The sequence below is a fragment of the Staurois parvus genome, unplaced genomic scaffold, assembly GCF_062004578.1.
Source record: "Staurois parvus isolate SC_StPar_1 unplaced genomic scaffold, SC_StPar_1.0 ptg000703l, whole genome shotgun sequence".
NCBI lineage: Eukaryota > Metazoa > Chordata > Amphibia > Anura > Ranidae > Staurois > Staurois parvus.
In genome coordinates, this window is record NW_028318499.1 from 431,164 (window position 1) to 444,126 (window position 12,963).

At 39.7% G+C, this 12,963-nt stretch overlaps 1 protein-coding gene across 2 annotated transcripts in view; it reads left to right on the plus strand.

Annotated features, from left to right (window-relative positions):
• Positions 1 to 12,963, plus strand: part of LOC149446013 (queuine/queuosine transporter SLC35F2) — a 433,222-nt gene that overhangs the window by 234,857 nt on the left and 185,402 nt on the right. For both annotated transcript variants that reach the window (XM_089653153.1, XM_089653152.1), the window contains exon 2: positions 11,241 to 11,416. In XM_089653153.1, coding sequence (XP_089509279.1) covers positions 11,241 to 11,416 — 176 coding nt within the window. The remainder of the gene's footprint in view (positions 1 to 11,240; positions 11,417 to 12,963) is intronic.

Consider the following 12,963-nt stretch of genomic DNA (forward strand, 5'->3'; position numbering starts at 1 on the left):
AGAAAGTTACTGAGCATGAGAAGCTACCTGAGAATGAGAAATAGTGGGTTGATGTGGTAGCACTTTTGTAACAAAATAAAAAGAAGGCCCTAAAAAGCTTACTGTGATTTGCAACTTCAGAAATCCAAGGAGTTTACTATACTTAAAAGAGAAGTATGGCCAAGGCTCTTTTGGCCATACTTCTCTTCTGGGTCACAGGAGTACATTTAGTTCTGCTCTGCCGTGACCCAGATTCAGCTGACAGTGGGCTAAAGCCTGCTGTTGGCCAATGTCACAGAAGCCAGTCCAGGCTTTGTAGGGATCCCATTTTAATGTCAGGATCCACCCAGATGTCTGACTGGCAGTTGAGAGCCTGAGCCAGATGCTCCCTCCCCTTTTCCTGGCCGGTACTCCAGTGAGATCTGGAGCAGAGCAGAGAGATGGTGACTGACAGTCGCTGCTCCCTGCTCAGTAAAGACCAAAAACGTAGCTCTCCGTGGTCACATGTTCGCTCAGGTCTCGGACCGATACTGCATCCACATAGGTGGTTATGTAAGAATGTTTTTTTTAATCCCAAACTTCTCCTTTAATTGGGAAATCCCAGCCAGGCTTGTGGTTACATGGTCATCCAAGTGCACACATGGGAATGTGTAACAGTAAATAGGAGTAAGGTTTGCACTCCCTTGCTCTTAACTCTTACCCTTACTTGAACAGAGGTAGCAAGCAAGCAACACAATAGAATGTAGCGCTGTAACTATATTAAGAGACTCCCCAGAAAATATGTTGCATAAAACTATCAATAAAATAATAATTTATTTAGTGCACTAAAATGTGTATATTATTATACAGTTATCGTTAAAATTATTATTATTATACAGGATTTATATAGAGCCAACACTTTGCTCAGCACGTTAAAATGGAAGTTCTGCCAAATCTAATGCAAAGCCTACTTGCAGCCCCATTCTAAACCTAATCTATCTAACTTTGTAAAGAAAAGATTGCTATACTTACCTATTCTGAAGCTGCTCAGGTCCAGTCCCAGGCTAAGCTGTCAGTGCTGGCTTCTGTGGGGAACAGGGACAACAGACAACGAATGCCATATAGTAAGTCTATGGGTGTCGGCTGTTGTCAGCTTTCTCTCTACACAGAAGCTGCCATTGGAGACCACCCCGGAGAAGCTTCAGAATAGGTAAGTATAGCTATCTTTTCTTTACCGGGTTAGATTAGGTTTAGAATGGGGCTGGGAGTAGGTTTACCATTAGGTTTTGGTTGAACTTCCACTTTAATGGATGTTTTCATGCCTTATTGCAGCCTCTATTTTATGTAGTGCAGTAATTAAGTTAGTAAGATGTTTGTGTGTTCATTGGCACATTTCTTTGCCATTTCATAGTCAATTTGTCCTGGGTCATCTACTGAAGTTGAAAGTTCACTTGAAAGCAGAAACATAAAGTAAAATGTATACATTTTTTCAGCAAATTATTTTAGCGTATTTCTGATTTCATTTTTTAAACAGTCTTGTGCTGGACAGTCTGTCAACTGCGCTAATCTTCACTTTTTCACTCACATGCATCATTTGAGAGCTAGACCACTATGCTCTGAAAGGCAGGCACGCAAGAAAACATTACATTGCCAATGGAGCTGAGCAGCAACCCATCAACATTCCCTCGCAGCAAGCCTCAAAGCTTGGTAATCAGGCCAGTTCACTGTTGGACCCATGCTTTCCTCTTCGGGATGGATGAAGGCTAACTTAGTAAATGAACCAAATAAACTCTGTTCAAATCAAGAATTGTATTAGCTGCTGAAAATTATCTTATATAGTAAAGAACTCTTAACAAAGCCATCACCGCATCACAATACATGATGCAAGAAGCATAGGAAAAAGAATCATCTGATGGTTCATGGGAACAATACTTTTTTATTTCTGATTTGGACCTACTCAGCTATGGCATACTAGGAAAAAGTGGCCAGACATGTCCTGGTTTGTAACATCTTTAATATATGAACAATTTTTTTACTGGAAAGGTTTTTGCTTTTTGGATATTGAATTGGATTTAGGATATGTGGTCATGTTGGACCTCACTATGTTACACAATATACCTTGTCAATGTCTTAATTGACATTGGGTCTGACATATCAAAATTCTGATTGTTAGACAATTATTCTAAATTGCTAAAACTCCATGATCAATATAATATATGTGAACTACACAACATAGTTACCTATGTACAGTTACTGTGAAGACATTTAGCAATTTATACAATTTATAAACAAATACATTTGCCACAAAAGTAAATGAATAATTATAAATGAACTAATATTTTGCTTGTCATATCTATTTGAACTATGTCATGTAGCCTGTCCTAAAACTGTAATTTGTATAATTTTGTCTTGTGGTTTTATAAGGCCACCAAGGAGGACGTTTTTAAAGTGGAGTTCCAGTTAAACTGTAAAAAAATAAAAGTCAGCAGCTACAAAAACTGTAGCTGCTGATTTTTAAAAAAACAACCACTCACCTGTCCCTCGCCTTGATCCCGCAGTGTCATCACCGTAGCCCGTTTCACTGACCGTCCGTTGTTCCCAGCTCCAGCACCTTCAGTGTGGGCACCCGGCTGTGACAGCTTGTGGCTTCAAAGCTAAGTGCCCACTGCACATGCGTGAGAAGCGCTGCGCTTTCTGAATGGTCCTGTAGTCTTCTGGGACCTGTCACGTGTCCCAGAAGACTATGGGGAGGGGGGGTTGAGGACAACTTTTGCTTCCAATCTTCTAGGAGATCGCAGCGGAAGTGGGAGATATGAACGTCCAGAGCTGCAGCAAAGATTTTAAGCAACAGCATGGAAAAAAGAATGGAAAAAGGGTTATATTTACAATCTGGGTTCTTTTTTGCAGAATACAGAAAAGAAACTAAGGAGCCTACCCATAAAATGCATGATAAAAAAACAGGAATGGAAGTGTACTGGTGCATCATAACAAGTAATCACGTTCCTTCTTTTGTTTTTGCCAGAGAAAATACAAGGTGAAGCCTTGTGACATTCTACAGATGAAAACAGATCCATATTATCATATAACTCTCTGGTGGTTCAGGTGATCCAATAAATCAGTATTTTTTAGAAGAGTTTTTATTAAGGTCTTCTTCTGTAGCTAATTTTCCAGAAATTCCGCTATGTAGTATTTTTCAAGTGTTACAGCTACCTACAGATAACAAAGGATTTATTATCCACACAATGCCTGTGAGAAATGCAGGTATTGTAATGCATAGTGTTTATCAAAGCTTAATGTAAGGTAAAAGGCATTATTTTAAAAAACATTTACAAGCTTGCTTGAAAAAGACACACAGCCGTATAGCCAACCTTTTTATTGTGTACTAAATAGATTAAAGAACTATACTAACTAAATCCCAAATGATCAACTGAAATCATAAAACGTATACTTCTATTTTATTTCTGTCTTTGATTCCATTGTAGAGATTTTATCTCACTTATTTCCCCTAGTGATGCTCACAAAAGGAATTAGGGATGCTGTAGTCACTGGGACAGGACATCATGGACAGCAATAAAAACATTCTCAGACGTTATAACTCTTACCCATCATATTAAAAATAATTTTTTGTTTTTCTCTATGTCCATGTTGGTGTGATTTACCAATTCTTCCTTCCTGGATATTTTTCCCAATCTCCCCAATAGAAAGCTGGTTTTTCGGGAAACCAGTGACCAAATCTTTGCTTAACAATTGGTGAGGCTTTTCAGGGTGTCTAAGGGAGCCTATAGATGGATCTTTTTTTTAATTCAACCAGTGGGTTGAACAAAAAAATTGATGTTCCCCATCTATACATTAAGTCTCCATGCACACTAGTATTTTTTTAAGCTCCTAGACGCTGTTATTAGCATTTTTGCTGCTCCTAGAAACTAAATAGTGTTATCCTATGTATCCATGCACACTATTATAGGCTAGTAGTATTTTTCAAGCTTCAGCATTTAGGAGCAGAAAAATAATAGTTTTTTTAGAGTTTTTGGGAGCACTTTTCGGCAGAAAAAAAATGCTAAATGATCCTAACAGCTTTTTTTTCTACTCCTAAACGCTTCTAAATGCTACTAACACGCAACCGCCGACACAAAAATGCTATTATCAGCGTTTTTCACCCAACTTTTTTCTCTAGCGTTTTTTGAGCATATAAAAAATGCTAGTAAGCATGGAGCCTTAAGGTGGATGCGGGCATTCTCCCTGTTGAGCTATTGTATTATGTCAGCGGGTAGCATTCCCCAATGTCAGAATACACTGATAAGTTCTGCTGGCTTTAGGAGATAATCCAACAGGGAGATTGTACAGAAGTCGACTGGCAGATCAGCTTCTGTACAGGTGATCCCTGCTGAGCTGGCTGAATTTCGATCCTGTATTGCAGGCATCCTACTATGCCCTTTCTAATCTTGTTAAGAAAAGAAAGTAGTCTGACACCTGTAAGTATTCCAAGTTGGGTGTACTTTCCACCAATTTCAGTCCCTTACTTTGACAATATTTGTCAGCCTGTGTGGCATTTTTTTAAATAAGGAATAAGATATCCCCTGCAATAAATTATTAAACCAAACATGTCAAGTTTCAACAACCTGTTTAGTACTGTCAATCTAGAGGTACCCAAGGGTGCCTGTGTTTGATTTTATTAAACTAAAAATCAGCTTGAGTAAGTGCATTTTCCCGGATAAAATGCTGCTCAGATAAAACTATTTTATCTTAATGCAGAGGTGCTCAACAATTTTTTATCCCATTGTCTTAAACTGAAGCTGATCTTGCCTAAAAAGATATGAGCAGTAAAGTGCTGACAGTTATTTGTTGCTTCCAATTACCTGTGTTAGTCTTCAAACACATTTTTTTTCCATGTAAAGTCCCTTGGGCTTATGCTTGAGAAGGGAGCGGACCTTTACCTTTCATCAGCCTTGCACATGCTCCGAAACGCGTTGCATTGCATGCTGGACATCCCTACGTCATCACATTGACGCCAACGTTGCGCTTCAGGGTGGATTCCGGACGCCATCTTTGTCTCTCACTCATGCCGCCCGGCTTCCTGTGATACATCCCGAGTCTCCTCCAGCGCTGACCACGGTGCACACATCGAGGACGCCGCTTTGTCCCTCATCTCTACCACATATGCCTAAGCCTGTTGTTTTCTTCCATCACGTGAGTGGTTCTGATTATGTTACTCAATAAATGTACAACATATTGCACTTAGAGGCGCTTTTGTCTCCTTTTTTTCTATCCCTTGGAACTTATGCCCAGGAAGTACACAGAGTTTTGTCCTCTCTCTAAGTCAAAATGAATCCCCCTTTCCCTCTTTGAAATTAAGCCCCAGTGGGCAGTAGAGGTTCTGGCAATTCACAGCTGAATGACATTTATTCTCATGCTGCTTTTGATCATGCTGCTTGCATTGTACTTATAACCTGAACCCTGTTGCCTTGTTCCTAGTTTCGCTTGTTCCTGATCCCAGTTTTGGTTCCCCCTTCCTATTTGTACCCTGCACCTCTAGTTTACCCTGCTTTTTTGTGTTCCCCATTTGTATATATTGTGTATAGTCAGTTTTCTAATTAGGCCCCTTTCACACTGACGGTCCAATCGGGTCCACCTGTCAGTTTTTCAAACCATCCATAGACCTCTATAGACAAGAGTCCATTGACACCCGCCAGCATCTGATCCAAAGCCAAAAACAGACGGAATGGGTTCCCCACGCATCCGACAGATATGATTGGATGACAGTCAAGTGGAAACATACAGGCGGTCCGTTTCCATCTGACGCCCCATAAAAAAAAGCAGGCTATGTCTGTGTCTGCTCTGCAGCACTGGAGCGAACACAGACCTGTCATCCTCTCGCTCAGTGGGGATCAGCGGTGAGATCCCCCGCTGACCAAACGGATCCGCTGGCGAGTCCGCCCCATCTGAAAGGGGCCTTAGGCTTTCTGTTTGTTAGGTTGGTTAGTTAGACATTTTGGTCACTGGGTGTTTGGTTCACTTATATTTCCTAAATGTATTCATGCAGATTTGATCATCTCTGCTGCTGATTCCTGACAATTTTATTTGAATACTAAAACAGGTAGTTGCATGCACCATAAAATGCAAGATCACCACCTTTGCAAGTGATCCTCATGTTTTATGAATCCTAAAGGAACTTATATTACAGAAACTGATGCTTTTTCTGAGTCCTAGACTACCCCAGGTAACCAATTAATTGCTAACAGGGACATTCTAAATTGGGAAAAAAACAGGGATTTTAATTGTGATAGCCAGCCTCTTAGTGTCACCTAAACCTTTTATTTGCTAGCTTGGCTGGAGTGCATTTTAAACATATCATTCATCTTGCTACCAAAAACTGGCCATTTGCTAGTAGAATTTTGTTTCATTTTAAGAGTGTTCTTTTGATTGTCTAATCATTAGTGGGGTCTAATCCATGTTCGTATTCAACCACAGTGATGAGAAAATGCAAAGGAGTAGGATGAACATGTTTATCTCCAAAAAACAAATTTCTAACTATATACAGTATGTGTTTTTCTTTCTGGAAATTATATTAATTCCAAAATTGAATGTTGAAATCAAACAAAACTGTGAAGTACTTTTGAACAACATTTGTCCAGTTATCAAATGTAAAAGAATGTCATACGAATATTCATATGAACATTAGCACGGCCCTCCTACCCCTCTTGTATTGAACTGTATTGCTGCTGTATTGTCTCCCGTTATATTGTAAAGCGCTGAGCAAACTGTTGCCACTATATAAATCCTGTATAATAATAATAGCTTGAAACACTGCTTGTGAATAGCCACTTTAGGACCAGGGGCGGACTGATCATTCAAGCACTCAGGCACTGTCTGAGGGCCCGGGGTCAGTAGGGGGCCCCATGAGATGCCCCTGGTACCTTTCATTGGCTTTTTCATAGGCTTTTTTGGGTGTGGGAGAGGACACAGGGGCCCCATGATCCCCTATTGCCCGGGGGCCCCATGAGTTGTCAGTCTGCCCCTGTTTAGGACACATAAAAATGAGGCTGTTATTAGTTTGTATTTGAGCCAAACTATGTACCTTGTCAAGGGTTCTCTTTCTGGTGAGTCTTACCTCCCAGAGTGTTTATTGAACACAATTCTGCTAAACTGATAAGGATACAGATTTGGTATTTTAGCATTTTAAGCTAATAATGGTAGCATCACAAAATTCCAAGTAAATCAGTAGGCTCTTTTAATGTGAAATATGGCTTACTGTATGTACATTATCAGAAAATTGCATTATAAGAAAGGCAGTTTGACACCGGATATATCATTATGCTATGACATATACAGTATGACATGCATATTGCTCTGCATTAACCTATATGGTAAACTAAAACTGTCACTAAAAGGTCAGGATAGCAATAAACTTTAATAATTCATGACCAAGTGAAGCTGTGTGTATTCACCAACGTGCAGTTCTGCCCTGTGCTATGTGGGGAAGAAAACTTCTATTGTCCACAGTTTATTGGAGGACATTTGTGTACACTATGGGGGTTATATACTAAAACTCAAAGAGTGCAAAATTTGGTGCAATTCTGCATAGAAACAAATCAGCTCCCAGAGTTTTTTGTCAAAGCTTAATTGAACAAGTTGAAGTTAGAAGCTGACTGGCTACCATGCATGGCTGCACCAGATTCTGAGTGCTTCAGTTTTAGTAAATCTCCCCATATATATGTATATTTACAATAATTTTCTTCCAAAGCAAATAGCTTTATGTTTTATTTGGCACATTGTCTGTCTTTCCCCAGTGACCCTGTACCAGGAAACTCATGGCAAAATGGTATGGTGTACAACAGTGGTCTCCAAACTGGGTCCGGATGCAGCCCTTTGCTTGCCTTTATCCAGCCCTTGGTGCAATATCCCTCCTACTAACACCTACATAATTTTTGACACTAACACCAACAATGGGGCACTATTCCGTCCACTGACACCAAGGATGCAGCACTACTCCCCTTACTAACACCAAATACTCCTCCACTGATACTAAAGATGGTTCATTGTTTACTCTGTAAATTGTTTCACTGATGCCATGGTTTCACTGATGCCAGGACATTTTCTACTCCAAGTGACCATGATCCGGCCCCCCAAAAGCCTTATGGACAGTGAACTGGCCCTTTGTTTAAAAAGTTTGGAGACCCCCTGGTATACAAGATACTAAGTTGCATCTCAGACTTTTATAGACCATGTGCATGAGTCCAACCTATAGCTTTGCTCTCACAATAATATGCTTTTAATATCAGTACTTATTCCTCAGCTAAGCATGGATAATGTAAATCAAAAGTTCAGGAATCATTGTTTTTGGCAGGCAGCAATAAGTAAGGTGAAATGCATTCTTCCTATTTCTGGAAATGTGGTTATAAATTTTACTTCCCCAAGCAGAGATTTTCTCCATGCAGCAGTAAGGATATATCTCACTGTCTCCTTTGTGAAATATACAGGAAGAACAGCATATAAAGAAAACCTCCCAGCGCTGTGCCCATTTGATGCTGCAGCAGCACTGTCACAATTTGACAGATTATTTATGGCAAAAATGCTCGGTCCTCACTTTAGTAAAACTAGTAACCTGCCTCTTATTTATAATGCATTGGAAAGCTAACTTCAGTGCTTTGTGTCCCACATGCACATCTATGTATAGATACGACCTGATACATCTTTGAATATGTTCATGTAATCTCTGTTGCCTTTATTGTTTATTAACAGAAAAAAATAATTTTTTTTTCAATGCAGGAATGCACAGTGCATGTTTATTGGATACATTAGATGCCAGCACCAGAATCTCTTGATTCATGCCACTTTGTAGACCACAGTATGCATATTTTTGTAACAGTAACATCATTATTTTTACTATGATTGAGATTTTTGTTTTGTCATTTCTTATGTTAGAAAACTGTTCAGTTGAAATTGCCACATTTTACTAAAACTGACCCCTTGTGTGTATTATTTATTCAGGTTATAACCACTTGCCCTCCTGAGGATTTACTCCCCTTCCTGACCAGGCCATTTTTTGCGTTACGGCACTGCGTTGCTTTAGCTGACAATTGTGCAGTCATGCAACATTGCGCCCAAATCAAATTTACGTCCTTTTTTTTAGCACAAATTTAGCTTTCTTCCAGTGCTATTTGATTGCATGTGCGTTTTCTATTTTTTGAGCTATAAAAAAAAGACTAACAGTTTTGAGAAAAAAACTATATTTTTGACTTTTTGCTATTAAACATGTTCAGTAAAAAAATTTTAAAAATCAAACTTCATCATAAATTTAGTCCAAAATGTATTCTGCTACATGTCTTTGCTAAAAAAAAAATCACAATACATGTAAATTAAATGGTTTACGTGAAAGTTTTAGCGTTTACAAATGGCGGTATAGATACTGGAATTTTTTCTTGTTACTAATAATGGCTGCGACTGACACTGGGGGGAACTGACTTGGTGTCACTGACATCCTCAGTGACACCAATACAGTGATCAGTGCTAAAAAAAAGCACTGACACTGTACTAAAGGCACTGGGCCAGGAACGGGTTAACATGAGGGGCGATCAAAGGGTTAACTGTGTGCTGGGAGTGTTTTATTGAGGGTCAGTGTGTTGGTGCTTTGCTGTAAACACACTACTCTGGATGGCTGTGCTGTGCATAGCCATCCAGAACAGTGTGCCCGAGCCGAAAGGGAGGAGGACTGTTAGTAAACAAAGCAGTCCTCCTTCCTGTTGGAGATGCTAACTAATCACTGGGCGCCAGCGGGTAATCACCGGCTGGGACCAGGTGATTGACAGCTGTGGCCGCGAATGGCAGCGTGGGTAGGGTGTGCATGCAACTCGCAGTGTCCCCAAGCTGTTTGCTATGGGGACACCCGACAGCAGGGAACGGCCAGGAGTGTTGACGTGGGACCCAAGAAGAGGAGGATCTGAGCTGCTCTGTGCAAAACCACTTTAACAGACACTGCAGGTAGACCCTAGTAAGACCCTTTTATGCCTATAGTTACTGTGTATATAACATATACATTGAAAATGGTTTGGATTTTGCTACAGAGCAAATAAAAAATGAATTACTAGAATGTCATTTTATTGTACAGTTATCTAAACCTTAATATTCACATTGGTGTTTTGTATCAAAACCTCTTACATAAATATAGATAATATTTTAAGTTTACCTGTCCTCTAAATAATTATCTTTATATGCCTGATCCTAGGCATTGAAATGTTATTTGAATTTGCATTGGTTAGGCAGGGTTAATTCTCATCTGTATAACAATGAGCAATGTACTAACATTTCATGTAAGCATAAAGGGGTGGGTGCTAAATGTATGCAGGGCTTTTTTTCAGCAGAAACATGGGGGAATGCAGTTCCGGCACCTCCAGCTCTGAATGTATGTAATGGCAAGGGGTGCTGAGGTGTTCTGGAGGGTCTACTGATGCTGGCTGCTGGGGGATCTATTGTCGCTGGAGGAGATCAATTTTTGCTGGGGGAAGGGGGGTAGCTATTGTTGCTTGGGAGGACTATTGTTGCTGGTGGAGGATATAGTTTTGCTGAGGCTGGGTCTTATGTTGCTGGGTGGTCATTTGTTGGTAGAAGAGATATCTTGTTGCTGGCTGCTGGGAGATCTGTTGTTACTCCTGGGGGTCTATTGTTGCTGGGGTGAATCTATTGTTGCTAGAGGGATATTTTGTTGTGGGCGGTCCATTGTTGCTGGGAGGGTCTACTGTTGATGGTGGGGTCTGTTGATGCTGACTTTTGGGAGATCTGTTGTTGCTGCTTGGAGTCAATTGTTGCCGGGGTTGATCTACTATTGTTGCTGCAGGGGTATTTTGTTATGGGGAGTCCATTGTTGGTGGGAGGGTCTACTGTTGTTGGGGGATCTATTATTGCTGGCTGCAGGAAATCTATTTGACTTTCCTTGCTATCATTGCCAAATTCCATACAAACCACAAAATGATACTGGGTTCTGTATTCTTTAAAAGGGGCACTACTAGGAGTTGGGTAGGGGAGGAATCAAGTAACGATGCTCATAGCTGGGTAGGGGCGGAGACGAGAGGTGACTTTCAGGGGAGTTCCTGCACCTATTCTGTGAAAAAAAAAGGCCTGACTATATGCATTGAGGTTTAATGGATTCACCTCACGATCTGGATGCATTCTGACCTAACAGAGGAATGAGTTCTGATTTATTAATGTCGATATGATTTATAAATGCACTGCAAATTATGTATGAACTGTCTTGGTGTTAACCATCATTTTCTTATGTATTCTCCCAGGGAAATGCTGCTGTCTATTGCTCTGGGACAAGTGCTCTCACTACTTATCTGTGGAATAAGGCTCACAAGCAAATATCTGTCAGAAGATTTTCATGCCAACACACCTCTGTTTCAGAGTTTTCTTAACTACATCCTTCTATTCCTGGTTTATACAACCACTTTGGCAGTAAGACAAGGTAAGCTTTATTAATTGCTAACAGTATGTGTTCACTTCTGCCATGCAAAGGTTTTAGATTCCAATTACTTTTTTTTTCTGATTGTTGGTGCTTAATGTATTGATATATGAAAGTGAATTGTGATGAAGTCCTTGATAGAAATAGTCTTATTAAATTTTTATTGCCCATTTATAGGTTCAATTTCCACTTGTTCAGCTCCTGTATATGGATTTTTCTCCATAATATTCTATTAATCCCAAAAGAATACACCCTTAATATATCCTACAGCTAATTGAGCAAAATAGCTGATACTATAAGAATTATCAAAAGCAAAATGTTTACGTCTGATTGCAAAATCAGAAATTAACGTTATGCTTTTTTATGTACAGTACATATGGTACTTTATTTATCCCCTTATTTTATTAAAGTCACAATGTGAAAATGGACATTATTAATAATCATCATTAGTTGTCAAAAACATAGATGTAGTATTATTTTGCACTTTCTCTTTTCACATCCCTTGCCATTTATCTGTGTACAGATGGCAGTGTCAATGGGTACACATTCATTGTGGTAAGCCGTTAAGAAAAGCAGGTTGTAATTATATCACAACAGGAAAAAAAAGCTTCAAATAATAAACTCTGAGGATAAAGAATCCATGTTGATGGAGGCACTCCTTGGTTTCTGGGCCAACACACAGCAGATTACCTTTCAAAAGCAATACAGGCTAATGGATGTTGGAACAGGAAGACCATCCTGTTCATATTAGGATTGACCGTTGAAATTGTTTGTGATTCCGGTGGGCAAATGGTATGTGTTAAAAATAATAAAAAGTACTGTATATAGGCTCCAGATCACATTGAAATTATGTGCAGATTGACTCTATGAATGACCCCTGAACAATATTAATGGCTGTCATAGGAAAATTATTAAAACTGCAGTGTAGAAAGGTAATTCAGTTTGCTCTATTTTTTATGTAATTACTATAATTTTTAGTACTGTAGTTAACCTTTGTTTTCACTGAATTTACATTTTCCATTTATCAACAAAGTTGAATATATTTATAAGGCACCTACTTATGTTCAATGTCTGAAGTGAGGGGCAGAAAAATGATGCAAGGGTTTATGGTCAACTTAATCACCATTGGTGGGAGTTCCCACACCTTACCTAGTGAACTGATACCTATATAATTTCACAGCCTAAGACCTAATGTTCACACTATGCTGGTTTCCTGGGCTACTATACCTTTAGAAATGCAGGGAAAAGGTCTCTGCACCATTTCCAAAATCACAGCCATGGGAAAACCGCATAATGCTATGTGGTTCCCAGCATGGGAAACTGTGTTGCAGTTTCCAGTGCCCTGGGAATTAAGAATTAGAGGCACCCCTGCACCTCTGCTAACAGCAGCACATTTGTGATGTGGGTGTGGAAACAGCATGCATGCACCCACTAGTGTGAACCGAGCCTTACTCATTCACCAAAATGGAAAACTAACATTTCATAACACCGGGTTGAGTCTGGATCCACACTAATGTGGTACGGCACACCGCAGGTAATTATTACAGGAA